This window comes from Delphinapterus leucas, chromosome 17, assembly GCF_059928025.1.
Source record: "Delphinapterus leucas isolate spDelLeu-1000000601 "Yukka" chromosome 17, BTC_Dleu_Yukka2, whole genome shotgun sequence".
Taxonomy (NCBI): Eukaryota; Metazoa; Chordata; class Mammalia; order Artiodactyla; family Monodontidae; genus Delphinapterus; species Delphinapterus leucas.
Genome location: NC_143145.1, coordinates 29,216,952 through 29,243,062, shown reverse-complemented (window position 1 = coordinate 29,243,062; position 26,111 = coordinate 29,216,952). Strand labels below are relative to the sequence as shown.

General features: G+C 36.0%; 1 protein-coding gene across 3 annotated transcripts in view; it reads right to left on the bottom strand.

Annotated features, from left to right (window-relative positions):
* Window positions 1-26,111, bottom strand: part of NUDCD1 (NudC domain containing 1) — an 88,049-nt gene that overhangs the window by 22,044 nt on the left and 39,894 nt on the right. For 2 of the 3 annotated variants that reach the window (XM_022584579.3, XM_089898813.1), the window contains 2 exons: window positions 23,212-23,356; window positions 18,485-18,610 (listed from right to left, as the gene is read on the bottom strand). In XM_022584579.3, coding sequence (XP_022440287.1) covers window positions 18,485-18,610; window positions 23,212-23,356 — 271 coding nt within the window. The remainder of the gene's footprint in view (window positions 1-18,484; window positions 18,611-23,211; window positions 23,357-26,111) is intronic. The other variant, XM_022584580.3, reaches the window with a different exon arrangement.

The following is a 26,111-nucleotide window of genomic DNA, read 5'->3' as shown; positions in this document are numbered from 1 at the left end:
ATTAATATATACCAACGTTAAATTTCCTGAATTATATTGTGGTTCTACAAGAAAATGTCTTCATTTTTAGTATATATTGTGAGGTACTGGGGGTAAAAGAGCATGGCATCTTCAACTTACTCCTAAATGTTTAAACAAAAAGAAATGGAGAAACAGAAAAAATTTGGCAAATGTTAATATTATAGTTACTAAGATCTAAGTGAAGGATACTGTTATGGGCTGAGGTGTATCCCCTCCCAAATTCATATGTTGAAGTTCCAATCCTCAGCACCTCAGAATGTGACTATACTTGGAAAGAAGACCTTCAAAAAGGTATTTAAAATGAGGTCATTGGGGTTGGTCCTATTCCAATAGGATTGGTGCCCGAAGAGGAGATTAGGACACAGATACACAGATGGAAGACCATGTGAAGACAAATGCAGAAGACAGCTATCTAACAAGCCAAGAAGAGAGGCTCCAGAAGCCAACCCTGCTCAGACTTCTAGCCTTCAGAGCTGTGAGAAAATAAATTTCTGTTGTGTAGCCATCCAGTCTGTGGTACTTTGTTATGGCAAGTCCCAGAAAACTAATATAGGTACATAGTAGTTTGTTATTTTTGTAACTTTTCTGTAAATCTGAATTTTTTTGAAAACACAAAGTCAAAATTTTAAAATAAAATGGGTCACTGTGGCTACTAAATATAAAATTGGCTTATAAAAATCAATTGTCAACTCACTCTGTAAAGTGGGACAATAATAAAATGGAAACTTCCAAGACTGAATTATAAGGATTAAATGCAGCTGTGTCAATGCTAGTGTTACATGAACAGTTTATATTAATAGGTTAGTTATACATTAAGATACACCTTTAAGAAAAATTAGCTAGACAGAGGCTGGGTTACATACTCTATTTTGCAGAGTAATTTGAAATCTCACCTATTCGAGAGTTTAAGATTTAAGGTTAAAGGTTTAAGACTGATGTTTCCATGTGTTAAATGTATACCAAATCTTTCTGCTGCCCATCAGATACTCACTGCCTTCAGAGATGTAACATGGACAATCCTATCCTACACAAACTACAAAAATGAAACAAATATTATTTGCCAGTAAGTCTTTTTTCTACTGGTCATTGTTTAACCTCAGAATTCAACGCTGACTACAGGAAGTCACATGTATTGTGGACTCTGTCATCACACACACATACTGTTCTACCTATTAAATTTAAAATTAAGAAATGGCTTCTCTGCAAAGATCACATCCAGGGTACTCTCAGGAAAGCATAATCGAAAGATGAAAGCAAGGGTATAACTGTAAAACTCTTTACTCAAAGTGCAAAGAAAGCACCACTCAGTCAGACAAAAGGCTCCCTAAAGACTTAAAGAGTATGCCTCACTAATCCAACAACGGGCTTCTAAATAGCTTAAGGACATTGTTCATCAGCTGAATCTCAACAGAAACTCAAGGTAGAGAAAGGCCTTATCTACAAGATATTGTGGGTGTGGCTTTTGTATAATGGAGTAAATCCTAGTAAGATTAACAGAATATCCACAAAATTTTAAGAAAATTAAATCAGCAGGAATAACAACAGCTTGGACTGAAATGGACACAATACAAAATGAAAAGTGGTCCTTAGATTCCCACCCCCACCCCCCACGCTTGCAATTTCTACAAGTTCCAGGAGGTAGGCTGTATTAGTCTGCTAGCATTGCCATAACTACACTTAGTTATAGACTGGATGGCTTAAACAACAGAAATTTATTTTCTCACAGTTGTGGAGGCTAGAAGTCTGAGATCAAGGTGTTAGCATGGTTCGTTTCTTCTGAAGCTTTTCTCCTTGGCTTATAGATGGCTCTCCTCTCCCTTTATCTTCACATGGTCCTTCCTATGTGTATCAGTGACCTTATCTCCTCTACTAACAAAGACACCAACCCGTACTGGATTAGGACCCACCATAATGGCCTCATTTTAACTTAATTATCTTTTAAAGGTCTTATCTCCAAATATAGTCACATTCTCAAGGTTAGGATAGGACTAGGGGCTAGGATTCCAACATATGAATTTGGCGGGTATACAATTCAGCCCATAACACAGGCTGAGAAAACTATTAAAGTGCAAACACGTATAAGCCTACCTTGAAGACATTGCAGGTTCGGTTTCAGACCACTGCAACATAGTGAATATCAAAATGAAGCGAGTTTTTTGGTTTCCCAGTGAATATAAAAGTTATGTCTACACTATACTACAGTCTGTTAAGCACACAGTAACACTGTGTCTGAAAAAATAAATGTACCTACTTTAAAAAATATTGGGTTGGCCAAAAACTGACTCTTCCTTTCATGGACGACTGATTTCTCTGTAGCATGCAGTGCTGTTTGACAGCAGTTTACCTACAGAACTTCTTTCAAAATTGGCATCAATCCTCTTAAACCTTGCCACTGCTTTATCAACTAAGTAATATTCTACATCCTTTGTTGCCATTTCAGCAGTCTTGACAGCATCTTCACCAGGAGTAAGTGACCTGTCACCCATTAAAGTTTTATCATGAGATTGCAGTAATTCAGTTACATCTTCAGGATCGAGTTCTCTTGCTATTTCCACCATATCTGCAGTGACTTCCTCCACTGAATTCTTAAACCCCTCAAAGTTACCCACGAGGGTTGGAATCAACTTCTTCCAAACTCCTGTTAATGTTCATATTTTGATCTCTTCCCATAAATAATGATGTTTTTAATGGCATCTAGAATGATGCATTCTTTCTAAAAGGTTTTCAATTTACTTTGCCCAGATCCATCAGAGGAATCACTTCCTACGGCAGTTACAGCCTTATAAAGTGTATTTCTTAAATAAGACTTGAAAGTTGAAACAACTCCTTGACCCACAGGCTGCAGAATAGATGTTATGTTAACAGGCATGAAAACAACATAGACCTCATCGTGCATCTCAACTGGAGCTCTTAAGTGACCAGGTACAATGTCAATGAGCAGTAGATCTCAACAGTGGGCTTAAAATATTCAGTAAACCAAGCTGTAAACAGATGTGCTGTCATCCAGGCTTTGTTGCTTCATTTACAGCCAGAGGAGATCTAGTGTAATTCTCAAGGGCCCTAGAATTTTGGGAATGGTAAATAAGCACTGGCTTCAACTTAAAGTCACCATCTGCATTCACCCTAACAAGAGAGTCAGCCTATCCTTTGAAGCCAGGCACTGACTACTCCCTAGCTATCTTCTTCCCATATAAGGCTGTTTCACCTACATTGAAAATCTGTTGTGTAATAATGTTTAGCTGGATAACTTGCTACAGCTTCTACATCAGCACTTGCTTCTTCACCTTGCATTTTTATGTTATGGAGACAGCTTCTTTCCTTAAACCTAATGAACTAATCTCTACTAGTTTCAAACTTTTTTCTGCAGCTTCCTCATCTTCTCAGTCTTTATGGAATTGAAGAAAAGTAGGGCCTTGCTTTGGATTAGGCCTTGGTTTAAGGGAATGTTGTCACTGGTCTGATCTTCTATGCAGACCACTAAAACTTTCTCCATGTAATTAGACTGGAGAATTAGACTTCCATTAGACTTTAATTAGACTTCCATTCATGTGTTCACTGGAGTAGTACTTTTAATTTCCTTCAAGAACTTTTTTGTTGCATTCACAACTTGGCTAACTGGCACAAGAGGCCCAGCTTTTAGATTATCGTGGCTTTGGACATGCCTTCCTTACTTAGCTTAATCATTTCTAGCTTTTGATTTAAAGTGATAGACATGCAATTCTTCCTTACACTTGAACACTTAGATGCTGCTGTAGGGTTATTAATTGGCCTAATTTCAACATTATTGTGTCTCAGAGAATAGGGAGGCCCAAGCAGAGGGAGATGGGGGAACAGTAAACACTAATCTGCTAATCAGCAGAGCAATCAGAACACACACCTTTATCTCTTAAGTTTGCCATCTGATATGGGCATGGTTTGTGGGTGCCCCAAAACAATTACAATGCTAACTTTAAAGATCACTGATCACACATCACCATAACAAACATAATAATGAAAAATCTGAAATACTGTGAGAATCACCAAAATGTGACAAAGAAAGACAAGGTGAGCAAATGCTGTTGGAAAAAAAGTTGCTGATAGACTTGCTTGACACACACTTTTGACAAACCTACAATTTGTAAAAACAAAAACATGCAATATCTGAGAACTACAACAAAGCAAAGCGTAATAAAGTGAGGTATGCTTGTATTGACAAATTTAGGCTTTTTGGAACACCAGCCATGGTTAGATTTATACTATAGTGGTAGCTTGTACAGTGCTGTTGGAAGCTTGATCCAGGTGCCAGTTTCTGTAGCTACCATATTCTTTCCGACCACCAATCTTCACCCAGGAATAGTTACTGCCCTGGCCAGAGGCATGTGCATATCAAAACTGAGGAATTCAGATGCTGAATCTTAAGTTGTCAGTTCTAAAATACCACCTCAATTAAGCATGTTACTAAAAAAAAAGCCAAGAGTCAACTAGAGGATACTTCTCAACACAGGGTTGCCATAAACCTTCAATTTGTAAAAACTGCAGTATCTGCGAAGTGCAATGAAGTAAAGCACAATAAAACGGGGTATGCCTGTAATCTCTCAGGAATAAGGAAAGATGACCTAAAGGGTGGAATCAAGAGCCCAGAGGGCAGAAGAAAGAACCAAGAGCCAGGGAGAAACACTTCCAAAGAAGAGTAGGGTTGAGTCTTACTTGAGAAACTTCCAACATTTTGCCTGGCTAGATTTTGGAATTGCTTTGGACCTGTCACCCCTGTGTACCTTCCATATTCCCCCTTTTGTACAGAAATGTGTACAGTGATAATCCTATGCTTATCCCATCATGTTATATTGGATATACTGGAGCAGATAACTAGTCTTTTAGTTCACAGGGCTACAGATCAAGAGCAACTGTACCCAAGGAGCTGTCCTTAAAGGATCCTCATCTACACCCGGACAAGATTTAGGTGATGATATACTTGCCTTTGATTGAATGCTATATTAGAATATGACTTTAAGAGACCTTTGCAGGGTACCTATTTTGCATGTGAGAAGGCCATAAATCATTGGCAACAATGGGTATGCCAGTGCCCCCAATGCCCATATCAGTGGCTATGATAGCCAGCTACCAAAGTGGCACCCTTTGATCCCTGCCTTCTTTTATTCACAGCCTTATGTCTTCCCCACTCACAGTGTACTAGAGTGGGCCTGTGTGACCAACAGAATATAGAAGAAATAACAGTATATCACTACCAAGATCTAGTTATAGAAAACATTACAATTTCCATCTTGGTCACTTCTGTTCTCCCCACAACCCTACTCAGATCACTCACTCTAAGGGAAGGCAGTGGCCATGTCATGAGCAACCTTATGAAGGGGCTCACATGGCTAGAAGCTGAGGTTTCCTGCCAACAACCACGTGAGTGAGCTTGTAAGTGGATCCTGAAGCCCCTGTCAAGCTACAGATGACTGCAGCCCAGGCCAACACCTTCAGTACAACCGTAAGAAATATCCTGAACCCAAACCACCAAGCTAAATGCCTTTCAAATTCCCGACCCACAAAAGTATGAGATAATAAATGTTTCTGTTTTAAATCACTAAGTTTTGGGATAACTGGTTATATAGCAACAGATAACTAATAAACATGTTTTAAATATTAAGACACATGTTGCAGGTTAAGGATGGAAAAAATTTAATCCTATAAATACTAATCACAAGAAAGCTGTTGTGGTTACACTAATATCAAACAGAGTATGTTTCATGACAAGGAGTATTAGCCAGAGATAAAAACAGGCATTTCATAATGATAAAAGGGTCAGTTCATCTAGAGAACAAAAAAAAAAATCTTAAATGTGTATGCTCCTAATATTATGCAGCTTCAAAATACTTGAATTAAGACTGACAAGACTAAAAGTTAAAAGGAGAAACTTTAAAATTCACAATTACAGTTGAAGATTGTAACCCTCCTCACCTGGAAACTGTAGTAAGTAGAGAGAAGGACAAAAAGGATATTAAAAATTCAACTAACTGAGAGGAGGCAGAGCTGCAGCCACAAACTCTGCTGACTCAGCGGCAACCATGAGGACCACCTGCCCCTGTGAATTCAGAGGCTCGAGTGTCAAATGTTGGGTGGAGACAAGATGGCGGAGTAGAGGATGTAAGCTCACCTCCTCTCACAAAAACACCAAAATAACTGCTGAACAACCATCAACAAAAAAACCACTGGAACCTACCAAAAATGATATTCCTACATGCGAAGACAAAGAAGAAGGCACAACGAGATTGGGGCAGACAGCAGAAGCAAGAAAAGCTACAACCCTGCAGCCTACAGAATGGAAACCACAATCACAAGAATTTAGATAAAATGAGACGGCAGAGGAACATGTCGCAGACAAAGGAACAAGATAAAACCCCAGAAGAACAACTAAGTGAAGTGGAGACAGTCAACCCAAAAAAGAATTCAGAATAATGACAGTAAAGATGATCCAAAATATCAGAAAAAGAATGGAGGCACAGACCAAGAAGATACAAGAAATGTTTACCAAAGAGCTAAAAAATATAAAGAACAGAGATGAACAATACAATAACTGAAATTAAAAATACAATAGAAGTAATCTGTAGCAGAATAAATGAGGCAGAAGAACGGATAAGTGAGCTTGAAGACGGAACAGTGGAAATCACTGCCACAGACCAGAATAAAGAAAAACTGAGGACAGTCGAACAGAACTATGGGACAACATTAAACTCACAAACATTCGAATTATAGGGGTCCCAAAAGGAGAAGAGAGAAAAAGAACCTGAGAAAATATTTGAAGAGATAATATCTGGAAACTTCACTAACATGGGAAAGGAAACAGTCACCCAAGTCCAGGAAGCACAGAGAGTCCCAGGCAGGATAAACCCAAGGAGGAACATACTGAGACACTAATAATAATCAAACTGACAAAAATTAAAGACAAAGAAAAAAAGAAGAAAAGCAACAAGGGAAAAGCAACAAATAATGTAAAAGAGAAGTCCCATAAGGTTATCAGCTGATTTCTCAGCAGAAACTCTGCAGGCCAGAAGGGAGTGCCACGATAAAGTGATGAAAGGGAAGAACATACAGCCAAGAACACTCTACCCAGCAAGGCTCTCATTCAGACTTGATAGAGATATCAAAAGCTTTACAAAGAAGCAAAAGCTAACAGAAGTCAAGACCACCAGACCAGCTTTGCAACAAATGCTAAAGGAACTTCTCTAGGTGGAAAAGAAAAGGCCACAACTAGAAACAATACATTAATAGGATAATACACCATGACCAAGTGGGATTTATCCCAGGGATGCAAGGAGTTTTCAATATCTGCAAATCAATCAGTGTGATAAACCAAAATAACAAATTGAAGAATAAAAACCATATGATCATCTCTGTAGATGCAGAAAAAGCTTTTGACAAAATTCAACACCCATTTATGATAAAATCTCTCCAGAAAGTGGGCACAGAGGGAACATGCCTCAACATAATAAAGGCCATAAATGACAAACCTACAGTTAATATCAGTACCCAATGGTGAAAAGCTGAAAGAATTTCCTCTAAGATCAGGAACAAGACAAGGATGTCCACTCTTTCCACTTTTATTCAACATAGTTTTGCAAGTCCTAGCCATGGCAATCAGAAAAGAAAAAGAAATAAAAGAAATCCAAATTGGAAAAGAAGAAGTAAAATTGTCACTGTTTGCAGATGACATGATACTATACATAGAAAATTCTAAAGATGCTACCAGAAAACTACTAGAGCTCATCCATGAATTTGGTAAAGTTGCAGGATACAAAATTAATACACAGAAATCTGTTGCATTTCTATACACTAACAAAGAAAGCTCAGAAAGAGAAATTAAAGAAACAATACCACTTACCTTGGCATCAAAAAGAATAAAATACCTAGGAATATACCTACCTAAGGAGATAAAAGACCTGTAGTCAGAAAACTATGACACTGATGAAAGAAACTGAAGATGACACAAACAGATGGAAAGATATACCAAAGCCCAGAAATAAACCCACGCATCTATGGTCAATTAATCCACAACAAAGGAGACAAGAATATACAATGGAGAAAAGACAGTCTCTTCAAAAAGTGGTGCTGGGAAAACTGGACAGCTACATGTAAAAGAATGAAATCAAAACATTCTTTAACACCATACACAAAAATAAACTCAAAATGGATTGAAGACCTAAATGTAAGACTAGATACTATAAAACTCTTAGAGGAAAACACAGGCAGAACACTCTTTGACATAAATTGCAGCAGTATCTTTTTTGATACATCTCCTAGAGTAATGGAAATAAAAACAAAAATAAACAAACGGGACCTAATTAAACTCAAAAACTTTTTCACAGCAAAGGAAACCATAAACAAAACGAAAAGACAGCCCAGAGAATGGGAGAAAATATTTGCAAACGATGCAACCGACAAGGGATTAATCTCCAAAACTTACAAACAGCTCATGTGGCTCAATATCAAAACAACAAACAACCCAATCAAAAAATGGGCAGAAGATCTAAATAGACATTTCTCCAAAGAAGACATACAGAGAATTCCCTGGTGGTACAGTGGTTAGGACTTGGCACTTCCACTGCTGGGGGCCTGGGTTCAATCTGTGGTCAGGAAACTAAGGTCCCACAAGCCATGCGGTACAGCCAAAAAAGAAAAAAAAAAAAAAAAAAAAAGACATCCAGATGGCTAAGAGGCACATGAAAAGATGCTCAACATCGCTAGTTATTAGAGAAATACAAATCAAACTACAATGAGGTGTCAACCTCACACCAGTCAGAATGGCCATCATCAAAAAGTCTACAAATAATAAGTGCTGTAGAGGGTGTGGAGAAAAGGGAGCCCTCCTACACTGTTGGTGGGAATGTAAGTTGGTATAGCCACTATGAAGAACAGTATTGGAAGTTCCCTAAAAAACTAAAAATAGAGCTATCGTATGATCCAGCAATCCCACTTTCCTGGGTATATCCAGAGAAAACCATGGTTCAAAAGGATACATGCACCCTAATGTTCATTGCACTGTTGTTTACAATAGCCAATATATGGAAGCAACCTAAATGTCCACTGACAGATGAATGGATAAAGAAAATGTGGTACATATATACAACGGAATATTACTCACCCATTAAAAAGAATGAAATGCCATTTGCAGCAACAGGGATGGACCTGGGGATTATCATACTAAGTGAAGTAGGTCAGACACAGAAAGACAAATATCATATGATATCACTTATATGTGGAATCTAAAAAAATGATACAAGTGAACTTATTTACAAAACAGAAGCAGACTCACAAACTTATGTTTACCAAAGGGGAAAGGTGGGGGGGGGAGGAAAAATTGGGAGTTTGGGATTAACATATACACACTACTATATTTAAAATAGATAACCAACAAGGACCTACTGTATCGCACAGGGAACTGTACTCAGTGTTCTATAATAACCTAAATGGGAAAAGAATTTGAAAAATAGACACATGTATATGTGTAACTGAATCACTTTGCTGTACACCTGAAACTAACACAAAACACTGAAAATCAACTATACACCAATATAAAATAAAAATTTAAAAAAAAAAACCTCAGCTATTGAACCTAATACAACTTGACCAAACACAAATTGAGGTCACCCAACCACAGCATATACATATTTTCAAGTATATATGGAAAAAATACCTAGAGACCGTGTATGTACTCGGCTATAAACAAGTTTGCATAAATTTTAAAAGACTGGTTATCCCTAACCACAATGAAGTTAAAGGAGAAATCAGTTTAAAAAAAAAAAAACCTGTATACACACACACACACACATCACAAAAATCCCTACATAGTTGGAAATTAAAACACCACCTTATAAATAAGCATGGGTCAAAGAAGAAATCTCAAAGGATATTAGAAAATATGTTAAGCTGAAATAAAATGAAATATATTGAATGAAGGTTAAGTGATACTTTGATGGAAATCTATAGCTCTAGATGCATTTATCAGAGGAGAGGTGCTACAAATCAATTACCTATGTTTCCACCTAAGAAACTAGAAAAAGAGGAGTAAATTAAACCCATAATTAGTAAATAGAGGGGCCATTACTACAATCCTACAAACATTAAAAAGACAATGAGAGAGTATTCTGGAGGACTTCTGCAATAATTCAACAACTTGGATGGAATGGATTAATATCTTGAAGGACAACAATGATCAACACAAGCTAAAGAAGAAAGAGAAAATCGGAATGGCTTTGTATCTACTAACAAAGCTAAATTCGTAACTAAAACCCTTCCCACAAAAAATCTCCAGGCACAGGTAATTTCAGTGATAAATTTTACCAAACATTTAAGGAGCAAATAATATCTACCCTATACAAACTCTTTCAGAAAATAAACCTCTCAATTCATAGTATGAGGACAGCATTACTGTTACCTAAAGAAGAAATTACAGGAAAACCATAGATTAATATCCCTTATGAATATAGAAATAAAAATCCTTAAAATAATGCTCATGTTACAATTTTGTAATTAAATGATAAAACTGAACATATTAACAGAAAGAAGAAAATCCATATAATCAAGCAAATGCCCCAAAAAGCACTTAAATTCAACACACATTCATGATTAAAAAGATAAAAATCTCAGCAAACTAGACTATAAATGAGTTCCTCAACCTAACATACGTAAGCCCTAGAACTAACGTCATATTTGATGGTAAACCACTCAATCCTTCTTCCTAAGACTAGGAATAAGACAAGGATTTCTGCTCCCATCAATGAAATTCAACGCTGCATCTGATGTCCTACCTAGTACAATAAGACAAGACAAAGAAATAAAAGGTGTACTGACTGAAAAGAAATGTTAACTATCTTAATTCACAGGCATTATCCTATACATAAACATACTGACGTATCTACAAAAAAGCACTGGAACAAGAATTTATAAGTTACAATATAAAGTCACTCAACCTTATTTCTGTGTAAAAGACAAATTGGGAATTAAAAAAATATACTAATTACAACAGCTTCCAAAATATGACATACTGGTGTTAAACTTAACACTAAAAGCTTCAAAATATTGCTAGGAAACATTAAGGGAAACCTAAATAAACAGAGACATACAATGTTCATGAATGACACAACTCAATATTATTAAGATATCAATTCTCCTCAAGTTGACCTACAAATTAAACACAATCCCAATGACAATCCCAGCAGATGTTTTTGTACAAATTGAAAAGCCGATTGTAAAGTTTTTACAAAAACGAAACCAATTTAGGAAAATAAAAAAAAGATCAAGACTAACCCTATCTGAAATCAAGACTCACTACATAGCTACAGAATCAAGCCAGTATAGTACTGTCTAAAGAAGGGATCAGCAAACTTTTACTCAAAGGGCCAGATGGTAAATATTTCAGGCCTAAAGGCCATATGGTCTCTGTTAAAACTATTCAACTCTCTTGATGTAGTATATTAGAAGCCACAGACAATATACAAATAAATGTCTATGGTTGTGTTCCAATAAAACTTTTTTACCAATCAGGTGGCTGTAGGTAACCAGTACGGTTACTGACCCTGTTCCAGATATGAACCATCTGTCAAATACGTGTATTACAAATATCTTCTCATTGCAAGTTTCCTTTTTCACTCTCATAATGGCATCTTTTGATAAACAGATGTTTTTAATATTTTTAATTTTGATCCAACTGAACATCTTTTTTTTACAGTTAGTGTTTTACATGTCCTGTTCAAATAATCTCTACCTGTGCCGCAAAAATGTCTGTTTTCCTCTATATGCTTTATTAAATTACTGTTTCATGTTTAGACATGCAATCCATCTGTAATTGATTTTTGCATATGGTGTGATGTAAATGTCAATAAATTATTTTTCCTATGGATATCTAACAGACTAAGAGCCATTTATTTTGACCATCTTTTTCCCCACTATATTGTAGTATTATCCTTGCCACAAATCAGGCTAATTGTATTCCTGTGTTAGGCTTATTGTCCATAATAACAAACAAACTACATTTATTGTCAAGTATCTATAAATTGACAATAATAAATTATTGTCAAGTATCTATAAATTCCCAGATAAGGGAATTTCCCTTATCTGGTGTGTGAGGGGCAATCATCCTGGGAAAAAGGCTGCTGAATAAAGAAAGAAAAGAGCCATAGGTTGTCTGATAAAAGGTCTTCCAACTGGGATTGTCACTTAGGATAGTTTCTGAAAATATCCTTGTCCTTTAAGATTCTAGATGAAAGTTTATTAAATATTCTATCTAAAACAAAAACTTCTAAGAAGAGTTTCTTCCTGTAGAGATGCTCAGTATATATGAACTCATATTCTAAGAAAAAATTCTGTCAGTCAAGTAACAATCTCATTGATATCTCAAGGGAAAGGCTAAATTCTAGTGGACTGAGGGCTTGATAACTGTGTAGAAACTTTAAGAATCAAGAAATATGTGATATGCAACTAAAATTATCTTTCCTTTCAGAGAACAGAAGGTAAAAATGGAATTGAAGACTACTTCAAATAGGTCCATCACAAGTAATGTCAATAATAACCACTGGCAACAAATAATTGACATTATCCATTATATTCTCATAACCCTGAAAGAAACTGAAGTGCTTTCAGTTGAATCACACTCATTATGACACCAGTATTACTGTGATACCTGAACATTAACTTGCAGGGAGACAATTATCCTAAGGACTCTTTCATTTCTGCACATCTTTCTAGCAGAAGCACTAATATGTTCTAGACTACTACTTCAAGGTGTTTTTAAAGCAAACAACTGTGGAAGGTAAACTGCCTCCCTCCAGAGCAAAAGGCAGGCTTTTTTTACTGTCCAGTGGCATGAACATAATCTCTCTCTCCTGAGCAAGGTCAGCCAAGCTTTCTTGTCATCTCCATATTACACTGTGGGAACTGGGGCACTGGGAATTGGTCCAAATGTTGATACTCTAGCTAATATTACTGCTGTCAGTAATAAACTGTCCTTTGTTTCTGACCCAAGAGTCTCATGTCTTTTACCAGCATCTATGAAACTATGGCAGGCTAACTTGCTAGTTTATGGGGAAGTTAAAAATCTCAAACGCACTGCGATTTTGGAGAGAAAGATGGGATGCTGATAGAGACATGGCTCTCTTAAAGAAAAAATATGAGGGCCTTATGGTTCAATTTATACAATTTGAGGTAAGTCTGTGGGTACTGGTAGCAAATTCTCTGACCAAATTGTATGGCCAATCAGGCAACAAATGGTCCTCTATTTTACTGCCTGGTAATTAGGAAGACTTGGGGAGAGGGGTGCAGACTGCTTCCAGGGAAGATGGTTCATAGACAGCTGCCTGAATGGTGCTCTGGTTGTTTCTAACTCTTCCAGAAGAGAATACCTCCTCACCAACCTAATGGTGAGCCTCAGGTCCATCCCATAGTAACAACTAGCACTAGGATATGTCTCCTCCCACTTTCAGGTACTGTTACAGAGATATATACCTACTCTGAGCATGAAGGCAGGGAAATTATTACATAGCTTCATTTCTAATATAGTCAAGTTTGATATAATCAGGTAAATTATAAATTCAGTACCTCAAGGAGCTTAAAAGCTTGAGAACCACTGATTTAGATACTTTCTAAATGTACTTCCTTCCTCTATAAACTCTGATCCTTGACATTAATTCTTAATATCTTTTTAAAGGAATTAGTATACTGAATACACGCCATTTCTACTACCTTTCTTAGTGACATTAACCTAAAAGAATTACTTCCTGTTTGTACTTCCTCTGCTTACTGTCTCAGTGAGTTTATAAGTTACAAATATTCTTTTCAACTGTTTCATTCTCATGTTTTAAGCAGTAAATGATGAATACCACCTGATCTGCAAAATTCACTGTAATTTTTTAAAAACATCCTATCATCTTTTGATTGTTCAAGGCTATATTTAATTTGATCTCTATAAATCAGTGTTGTCTGGCAGTAATAAAATGCAAGGCAAATATATAATTTTAAGTATTGCAGCTCTATTTACAGTAGCCCAGAGATGGAAACAACCTAAGTGCCTATCATCAGATGAATGGATAAAGAAGATGTGGCACATATATACAATGGAATATTACTCAGCCATAAAAAGAAACGAAATTGAGCTGTTTTTAATGAGGTGGATAGACCTAGAGTCTGTCATACAGAGTGAAGTAAGTCAGAAGGAAAAAGACAAATACCGTATGCTAACACATATATATGGAATTTAAGAAGAAAAAAAAAATGTCATGAAGAACCTAGGGGTAAGACAAGAATAAAGACACAGACCTACTGGAGAACAGACTTGTGGATATGGGGAGGGGGAAGGGTGAGCTGTGACAGGGCGAGACAGAGTCATGGACATATACACACTACCAAACGTAAGGTAGACAGCTAGTGGGAAGCAGCCGCATGGCACAGGGAGATCAGCTCGGTGCTTTGTGACCGCCTGGAGGGGTGGGATAGGGAGGGTGGGAGGGAGGGAGACGCAAGAGGGAAGAGATATGGGAACATATGTATATGTATAACTGATTCACTTTGTTATAAAACAGAAACTAACACACCATTGTAAAGCAATTATACCCCAATAAAGATGTTAAAAGAAAAAAAAAAGAGAAATGGGATATATTCATTTTAATAAATGTATTTTACTTAACCAAACATAACCAACTATCATTTCAACATGAACATTCATATAAAAGTCATTATTAATAATATATTTCACATTCTTTTTTTCATGCTAAGTTTTCAAAATCTGGTTGTGTATTTTACACTTACAGCATATCTCAAACAAACTAGCCACATCTCAAGTGCTCAAAAGCTATGTGGCTAGTGACTAATATTTTGGATAACACAGCTCTAGAAAAAAGCAAAAATAATTCATCTTCAACTGTATCTAAATTCTGATTTGAGCTTTACACCCCAGTGATCACATCTTATTACTTTTCTCCTTCACTTCTGAAATTTAATATTTCTCTTTTATTCTGCTGCTGCATATATTCATTTAACATTTTACTTTCCAAATGCCAAATTCTAACCCTAATTTACATTTCTTTCAGGGAATTTTATATTTTGGAAAATCTGTCATTTACAATATAGAGTTCTGACCTTTTTGTTACAGTATTTTTTTTTCTTCTAAATTAAGGACATATACTGACCTTTCCATGTACAGGTAATTTCAAATTGTCCAAAGTCATGACAAATGATATCAAGAAGATAAATCTGAAGTAAACATTGCAGAAAGGAGTACGAATTACCCATATAGTACTATCTGATGCCTAAAATGGATGTACCACTGAATATCCACAATATTGGCGCCTCCTTCATTCCCTTCCCCCATGACATGCCAACTGGTATCCTCTTAGGTACACCAAGAAACTATTTTTGAACAAGCTACATTTGACCAGACAGACCTTGACTTTCATACAATACACTGACCTACCAAATCTGTCTTTATTTTTACTTTTTTAATTATTATTTTTTTGGCCGCACCGCACAGCACGTGGGATCTTAGTTCTCCGACCAGGGATCGAACCTGCACCCCCTTCATTGGACCTCCAGGGAAGTCCCCAAATCTGTCTTCAGAAAGAAGATGGACTTAGTACTTAATTGTTGTTTCAGTTATTACCATTCCACTTATTCCCAAACATCAATGTTTATGCATTTTTACTTCACTGAATCTTTGCCTTATATTCATAAAAAATGACTAATGATAGAAAAATCAAAGTGCTTACCATTATAAAAAGAAACTCTGGCCTCAAATTTAACTCAATTGAGATACTGGTTCAAGACTGAAAGATACTGAACTCACCTCCTCCCATGAAGGAGGGGGCAAGCATCTAATTCAACACACATCTGAAATATACTTCAGGGAGAGGAAGTGAGTGCCATCGTTTGCACTCTTCCTCTGCCTCACTTCAGAGCACCAGTAATCTCCCAGAGGGAACCCTGTACACACATCTGGTGCTCTGATTTTTGTGGTTTCTGCCCAGGGGATGCTCACTGATTGCCTGGTTCTGGCAGCCAGTAAGGCTCGCATTCCTGGTGCCATGGGACTATAGCAATTAGAGACAGTTCCTGGCTGACTACCACTACAGGGCTCAACGGAGATGGCAGACCGAAACACACCCCCAGTCTTTCTGTGAAAAAACCCTCTCTGCTTGTCCTAAAGCTTCAGAGTAGTGGTAGGTTTCTGGTGTGACACACACCTAGAGGCTTACTGAGGTGCTGCTGCTCTGTGTGGACAGAGGCCAATGACTGCCATCTTTGCACATTCCTTCTGCCTTACTCTTAAGTCACTGGTATCTCCAGGAAAGGAGCTTGCATACTCATCTGGTGCCCCAATTTTTGCGACTGTCGCCCAGGGTATACCTCTAGACCATCTGGCTCTGGTGGACAGTGGGGCTGACTTATGTTTGAGATCCCACAGGACTGTACACATTTGTGTACTTCAAAACCTGATGCCTGAGGGTCTGGCTTCCAACCAGCCTGAATTCAGGTGCTGACTGAGATCGTCCGTTTTGGGACACTAACAGGTCTTGGCACACCCTCAATTACGGGGAGCCAAAAAAAAAAAAAGCTGCTCAGACAATCACAAAGTCTGAGAGGCAACTAAGAACTAGGGGCAGAGTTGAACAATAAGGTTCATCTCCTATACAAGACCACGTCTTTACTGGGAGAGATGGCTATTTTATTTAACGGATAGAAACCAACACAGCAAGTCAAGGAAAATGAAGAAACAGAGGAATATCTTTCAAAGGAAGCAATAAGATAAAACCTCAGAAAGAGACCTTAATGAAACAGATAAGTGATTTAACTGATAAAGAGTTCAAAATAATGGTCATAAAGATGCCCACTGAGCTTGGGAGAAGAATGAACAAAGTGAGAACTTCAACAAAGCTTAGAAAAACAGAAGAGAGTATATATTTACATAAGTATGTAAGTAGTAGTATCAACTTCTTCCTCTAAGGAGCTAGAGGCCTCAGGGAATAAGATGTTTCCACCGCTCCACCAGGGTCAGCAGATCTGGTTTGGCACTGCCTGTGACTAAGGTTAAATTTGCTAAATTCTAGGATTTAGTCAGCAGATGGGGCTTTTGTACCCTAATTTGTAAGTAACAAATGTTTTACTTTGGTCCCCTTCTGTTACTCCTTGGTTTTAATTTTTAGTATGCTTAAACATAGCAAATAAAGAGAGGTATCATTAACTAGGTGCCTCTCAATGACCAACCTTAAACTACTTGATCAGTACTACTTAGTAGTGCTATACTAAAATGAAATGAAATTCTTGGAGAAGCTAAGCTTAAACAATAACATTTTACGACATCTAAGATCAGGTGTCTTCTCTATAAAAGTTAGGCAGGAAACAGTACCTAAAAGTTATAGCTCCTAAGACTATAACTTTAGGAAGAAAGGCCAGATTCTTCAAGAATAAATAAGCTACAGTTAGTCAGATTGAAGAGTCTTTCATCAGTCACACTTAAGAATGATTTTCTAAAATCTAACCCAAGGAAGTAAGAGTAATTGTGTAATGGCTCTTCACTCACCATTAAGGGAGTTATCTATGGGATTATGTCAGAACTAAACAATATCTAAGAAGCAAAACGCCTAAAAAAATCTAACGACTTTGATCATCTGGGCTTTGGATCAATGCCCAGATTGCATAAAATAATATGACCAAGAACTTTGTTTACTCTTCAGTTAGAGGAGTGATTGACAAAGAAGGGAAACATAAAAGTGTATGCAAATTTCTTGAGATCCAAGATGCACCTGAAACAATTTCTATTTCTATGACTGTCACCAAGAGATCAGTCTAAAAATGTTTTTAAGCAGTTATCAGAATCAGAACCTTTGGTGGGTGTTAGGTACACTGTGGTAAGCAAAATGTCATCTCTGTGCTTTTTAGAAATTATTGGAGTTAGTTAGTTATAGGAGAGCAAAGCAGATGCAGAAATTAATCATAAGAGTAAGTAATTTTGGTACAAGCTTGAATGATACCTCTTTCTACCCACTGGTCTTATGCCATTCCACCTCATTTGTCTACATAGGTATAATCAAAAAAATGCTCATTTTTATAACACCTTTGAGTATTGTAATACCCAGCCATTAGTTAAAAAAATGTTAAGTATCCAAAAAAAGTTAGGAAAGGACAGTGAGTGAGAGGAAAGTTAGATATTAAGTTGTTATATATTACAGGCACAACTACACATAGAAAAACTGCACAAAAAAAAGCCCACTGAAAGATATCAATATGTAGTACTGCCAAACATACAACATTGTTTAATTAGGGATGACGATATAAAATGATGGCTACTTTAGGGAGTGAAGAAATTTACGTCACAGCCAGTAACTGACAATCAACCTGTCTTTGCAAAATAGTATTTAGTCAATCAATTATCATCTCATCTGAATAACTTTTATTTATTCACAAATTTTTAGAAATATCATTATCAAGAACTTACCACATGAGTAGTTTTTAATGTACTGCCATCAAATCTGCATAAACTGGAGCTCTCTTCAAAGAAAATATCACATTCTTCTAACTCTTGAGCATTACAAGGAGGTTTACCTTTATCTGGATTTGGATTCTTAGACCATAAAAGAAATAACAACAAGAGAATGAATTTCTTCATACTCAACAATGTTAAGATTACAGCAATAATTAAATATTAAATTTTAGACTCATGACCAATAAAAACTTAAAAACAGACACAAAAAAGAATGATGGAATCAGCAGAGAAAGATATGAAAACAGCTATTATAAACTTGTTCTATATACTCAGAGATGTAAAGAAAAACAAACACATTGAGAAATATGGAAGATATAAAAAAGAACTAAACTGAAATTCTAGATATGAAAATACAATATCTGAAATGGAAAACACAATATTAGATGGGATTGACAGCCGATTAGACATTGCAGAAGAAAAGACAACCAGTGAGTTGGAGTCCATCTAAAATGTAACAGTCTATCTAAAATAGTAATAGAGTCTATCTAAAAATGAAGCAGAGAAGACAAAAAATAAAAACACACACAAAAGATGAGAACCCTAGTGACCTGTGGAACAATATCAAATGGTCTAACATATGAGTATTTGGAAGAATGCAAGAAGAATGGAAAAAATTTTGAAGAAATAATGGCAATTTTTTTTTCAAATTTGATGAAAACTATAATCCTACAGATTAAAGAAGGTCAAAGAACCCCAAGCATAACAAACATTAAGAGAAAAAAAAAAAAACACAGAGCAAGTCACACTACAATGAAATTGCTAAAAATGAGAAAAATGAAATTATTCTCCAAGTAATAAAGAGAAAATCTTAAAAGTGGTTACAGGAGGGAAAAATCACATTACTGACAGAGGAACAAAATTACAAATGACAGCTGACTTCTCATCAGAAACTACACAAGCCAGAAAACAATGGAGTATATTTGAAGTTCTGAAAGGGAAAAAAACCCTGTCAGCACTGACTTACACCCTTAACAAAAATCGCTTTAAAAGAAGGAACTCAAGTATTTTTGCAGACAAGGAAGACATGTATTTCTGCAGACAAACAAAAGCTGAAAGAATTTATCCAGCAGAACTACATTGCAAGAAATGACAAAAGAAGTTCTTCAGCCAGGAAAAAAATGACACAAGATGGCAATCTGAATCAACACAAAGGAATGTAAAAAAGAGGAAATGACAAATATTTGGATCAATATAAGGCTTTTTCACCCTGCATTTTTAATCTCTTTAAAAGAAAACTGACTGACTAAAGTTAAAATAATAACATATCATGAAGTTTACAACACAGAAATAAAATGACAAAAATAATACAAAGGATGGAATGGAAATATACTGTAAAGTTTTTAAGTTATGAGTTAAGTGATATATTTTGAGGATAGATGGTGATAAGGTGAAGATGTTATACTATAAACTCTAGAACAACCACTAAACACACACACAAATATCCACCCAAACAAAAACACAGAGGTATCGTGAAAAATATGCCAAAAGTAGAGATAAATGGAATCATTAAAGTAATTTTAATATGTTCACTGTTTGAATGCAAAAATCACTGTTTGGTCTTATATCCCTCAAAGAGTAAAAAAGGATCACTTAAAAGATAAGTTATACATTCACATGCATATAACAGAAATACAATTCTATAACAACTGATAAAATGTCCACACAACTAGTTTGCCAAAATGCAGTCATGTTACTGAGAACCTAATGAAAGGACCAGAGAGTCTGTGAAACTAAATGTCTGGAAGTTACAGACATTATCAAATCTGTCCATTTTCCAGCTGGGATATGGAGCCAGCTAGCTGGGGTTGTCTTCTCCTTTCTAAGTATCAATGGAAACAATTCTGGTTGCAGTGGCTGGCTGAGAAGGTAATTCCAGCAATTAGCTGGGGCCATTTTGTCACAGTATCTCAAGAAGATATACACATCCAGCAGAAAAGAAAGCACCCAGCTAGCTGTGGCTGTCTTCTCCTTTCTAAGTACCAATGAAACAATTCTGGTTGCAGTGGCTGGCTGAGAAGGTAATTCCAGCAATTAGCTGGGGCCATTTTGTCACAGTGTCTCAAGAAGATATATACATCCAGCAGAAAAGAAAGCACCCTCCCCACTCCTCCCTCCCTTCTCCTTTCAATTACCCATATGTTAGAGATGGGAGGGCAAAAATTAAAAGCTAAGGACTATCAAAGCAGCCAGTATTTAACAGGACAAGATTATAGAGAAAAGGGAATAGCAAGGAGAACCCAAGACTATGCTGCTTTCCTAGAGTTATCTGTTATTTCAAGCTGAGCTGAAAAAGACAAGTGGAAAGCAGAGGATAAGGGGCTAAAAAGCTGAGTTTTGATAATTATCAAAGTGCTTGGGAGACAAAAATTAGAGATCAGGGCCCACACAGGAGGAGAAACCCTGGTAAACATTCCAGACTTTCAGTTGAGATTCATGAAAAGTTCCGCCCTAGGACTAAGAACAAACAAAGAATAAACCAGCCATGCAAAAAACTGAAATCCAGCATCAAATCAAATCAATCAGTAACGGGATTAAGAAAACAGGCAGAAAATGTTGGGGATGCAGCTAATGTAGTATTTAGAAGGAAGTGTATAGCATTACATGCTTTCATTAGAAAAGGAGAAAGTTCAAAAATCAATCATCTAAGCTTTCACCTTCAAAAAAGAGCAAAATAAATCTAAAGCAAGCAAAAGAGAGAAATAAATGTAATAACAGAAATGAATGAAATTGGAAACTGAAAAAAAAGGAAAAATAAAGTGAATAGAAATAGATGCCCCAAATAATCCTTTAACTATTAAAGAAATTAAATTCATGGTTTAAAACCTTCAAAAAAGAAAACTCCAGTCCAGATAGTTTCACTGGCAACGTCTATTAAACAACATATAATGCCAAGTCTACACAATCTCTTCCAGAAATAGAAGATAGCAACACTTCGCCACTCATTTTATGAACTCAGCATTACCCAGATACCAAAAGTAGATAAAGACAGTAAAAACACAAAACAAAACAATAACCATAGGCCCCAATATTCCTCACAAACATAAATGTAAAACTCTTCAATAACATATTAGTAAACCAAACCAGTGATATGTAAAAAAGAATAATAATACATCATGACCATCATGATAAATACCCTTAGCATACTAGGAATAGAAGAAATTTCCTCAAAGTGATAAAAAGAATCCATCATACTTAATAGTGAAAATTCAGTCTTCTCCCCAAGATCATGAATAAGGCAAGAATATCTGCTTTCACTATTCACCATTCCTATTTTACAGTGGATTAGAGGTTCTAATCAATGCAGTAAGGCAAGAAAAAGTATAAAGATTTGAAAAACACAAAACTGCCTTCAGTTAGAGATGACAAGATTCTGTTTTTTATTTTAAAAGTAACAAACATACTAGTGTTTAGGCATAAATAACTTACTCATATATATGAATATTCATTTGAAATCATCAAGTTTAAAAGACAGTTAGTAGCAATTATCTACAATCTCAAAACAAACCCCCACTACTATCACTATAATTATATCCCCAGAGCCCTATCACAATAAATACTTGCTGAATATTGAATGAACACAGAGCAATGCAGTCTGCATGGCTTGTAACAAGAGGGCTATGAAATCAAAGTTCTATAGTCATACATATGAATTCCAGTGATTCTTGAAATTTTCCATTATGCTAGAAAATGTGAAACTTGGTTTCTCCATTTTGGTCATGTTTTCTTTTGTCAGAGACATTTACCTTCAATATTCTAATCTTTCCTTTCTACCTTAGGATGCAACTAACCCTAGAGTATAAATACTTCTTTATATAATCTTCCTCATTGCTATAATTCCAGATGGCAATAAATCAGACATTTTAAATTTGCTGATATGTTTTGGTAAAGGAACATAACTGAAGTTCTAGTGTATTGCTGAATTTGTTCAAATTCTTAACATTATCTTAAATGTTATCGGAGTAGGAACATACTCAACAAAAATCTCACAGTTGTATGTTTTATATGTATACACACACACACACACACACACACACAAACACCCCTTGTGATATTCTAAGAGTACCCAGAAAATTTCAATGACTACACGTAGATTATTAGCAAGGTAGGGGGTAAAATCATAATTTCTGTCCCTGTCAGCTTTGGTCAGTCAATTCTTCTAAAAGAGAATATAGATATACACAGAGATAGAGCTGACACTTGAACAACATGGGTCTGAACTGGAAAGGTCCACTTAAAATACATACTACAGAAATATATAATATCCAACTGGTTGAATCTGAGGATGTGAGCAGGAGATACAGAGGACCAACTGTAAAGTTATACTTGGATTTTTGAGTGTACAAGGGTTGGTCCCCTAACCACTGCATTGTTCAAGTGTCAACTATATATCTCTTTTTTTCTCTCTGTACATATATTGAGAGAGCGAGAGATACATATATACATACAACCATACATGCACACCCACCCTATATGTACAACATGCCCACACACATATATATATTCACACAGTATAAGGAATATATATTAGAATTTTAAGCCATATTCAAACACTAGTCAGTGATACCTAATCTGTCTCTTACATTAGGAAAAGCAAAATAATGTTTGAAAAACATGGTATAATCCTCACATAACATACTTCTGGATCCTTGGGAAATCACACTGCTATTGCAATTGCTTACCAGTTCATCAGAGGTCAAATGCATCAAACGTTCAGCTATTGCAGCACATTGGGCTGAGTCTCTAATAAATTCCCCCTGTTTATCACCGACCACCAGCTCTGGCCATGTCAGTCCTTCATTCTTCTTAATCAAGGAAATCTCCAAGCTAGAAGTTTAAGATGAGAAAAGTAATGTTACATTGAGCAACTATACAAGTTATACAACCAATACCAAACAGAAGAATCTTCCACAGAAATTACCCCTCTGATGTCCAGAGGATGTTTTACCAAAAATCATGTTCATTTTCATTCTGCATATGATGGAAAACCTATCATCCAAGGGTAAACAATATAGATTTAATAGACAAGAAGGCACCACTGGAGTGATTGAGAAGAGTAACACCACTCAGAAAGTACTGCTGCAGTTCAGGTGTGCTGTGTGTTACCAATCTTCAGTAATAGAAAAATGCAAGCAGCATGAATCTATGAGCTATTTCACTGGGGAATGGTCAGGGGGGCACATAAAGTTAACTGGAAAGGGCCTATAACTAAAGGTACCTCTTTGTGTCTGGAGCCAACAATTACTTTCATTATCACAAACTAGTAGCCATAATATATTATTAACCTAAATATCAGGAACGTTAGTTAAATCAATAAAAAAAGGACCCATTGGGGAACGCTAAGATTAAGGACTGATGCAGCAGAAAAGGGAGAGAGAGCTGAGTCAGGGCAGACTGTGGACATGGGATAGGGAGTTGCCCACGTGCCTCTTGAATAGGAAAGGAAATCCAGGTAAGCTGGCTGTTGCTATAATACAGAGAAAAGTGATGTTGGTGGTAGCTGTTTCACAGCAAAGCAACCTTTTCCATGTGCCATCTCTGGTACACGTGGGCCATACTAACCCATGCCCTGGAACACAATTGCAAGGAAACAATTGCAAGAACACGATAGTAACTATTATCGTAATTATCAAATAGAACATGCAAACTTATCAGATATTCTTTTTCAAGGCTATTATCACTACCTCATGAATTAATTACAGTACTTTAAAATTTTCTAAAACTTCTTGTATTTTAAGAGACTATACAAAATAATATCTTTCTTATGTAATGAGTTCCTATCATTAGCATTAAAAACTACCACCATGGTCAATAATGCCCAGACTTAGTTACATTTTCTAAGGAGAAAGCTAATCTTGAATGATGATGATGATGGTGATAATGATGATAATAAAAATAATGACAGCAGCTTGTACTTACCTAATGCTTACCGTAAGCTAGGTGCTATCTTAAGCACTTTACATGTTTTAACTCATTTACTGCTCACCACAAACAAATAAAGTAAGCACTATTATCATCTCCATTTTACAAGTAAGAAAAGAAAGCACTGAGAGGTTAAGTAACTTGCCAAGGTCACAAGCTAGTAAAGCAGTCTGGCTCCAAGTCCATGTTCTTCACTACTGCACTATTCTGCCTCTCTGAAAAAATATATGTAAATAACTATTAAAGAACTTGTACCTAGTGACCAGAATGCATAAATACTGTTCTCAGTCAGTTGCTAGCTAAAGAAGTTAGAATTCGTACAGTTTTAGTTATAAAGAATTTATGAACCATCATTAAACTGGCATATCTAGTCAATGTTACTCTTTTAGCACAAATGCATTTCTACATTTTAAAACTAGAATCACATCCTATCATCCAAGCAAAAAGGAACACACAGCCCCATACATAATAAACTACAGATTAGTTAACAAATCCTTCCAAAACTACAAGGAACATTAACTACTGAAAATGAGATGAATAATATAATCAAGTACCAAAAAATCATGTATTTTTAAACCAATGATACCACCAACACAGCACTGTAATTATCTTTTGTAACATAAAATAGTAATCAAGCACCTCAAATTTAATGAAAAAAGAACACTGGTCTATATTCATGTGTTAAATGCTGAAACTATTTGCATAAGGTCCAGCTCTTCTCCTAAACCTTGGCTGGGTTACTGCTTGATGACTTATATTTAGCAGTATGTTCCAGCTGGTTTGCCAATTTAAAAATGCTATCCTCATCTCTCACACACACTAGTAAGATATGTTTAAATAGAATATATGGAAATATAAAATATTTTTGAAAGAAACTTTCAGATATTGAGTTTTTAAAATAATACATTAAAAAGTATAACGAAGTCACCAAATTTCTCCATTAATAAAATGATTTCAAGGTATCTGCTTAATTTAAAAACAATTTTGAACTAGATATATATTTCTTAGACTAGCAGAATTCAGAGTCACATCAAGACTCACATGGATGGGTAAAATACCACTAACCAAGAATTATATTTAATAAAAATATCTAATTTTAATCCACTTCTGACAAAATCTGACCATTTTAAAAATTAAGTGCCTAATACCATTCATTAACCATCACTGAATTCAATAATTACTAAGACTTGATCTAAAATGAAAGAGACTAATTTTATTAATCCAAATGATTAGGGAATGAAGTATCTGGAACAATAGATTTACAAAGAGGAATGGTAGTTGGGATAGAGGATTATAGTCTTACAAGACACAACCTTTGTTTACCTTTTATTTACATATTCTTTTTACTGAGGTGTAATTTATAGATGAAATTCATGGATTTTAAGTGTAGAATTCACTGTTTGACAAATGCATACGCCCGTATAACCCAATAAAGATAGTGAAACATCCAGGAAGTTCCCTTGTGCATTTTTCCAGCCAATCCTCCTGCACCCTAGAGGTAACCACGGTTCTAATTTGTATCACCATAGATTAGTTCTGCCAGTTCTAGAACTTCACTTATGTGGAATTGCACAGGGCATACTTTTTGTCTCTGGCTTCTTTCAGTCCACGTAACGTTTTTGAGGTTCATATTGCAGAGTAGCATTCCACTAATTAGCAA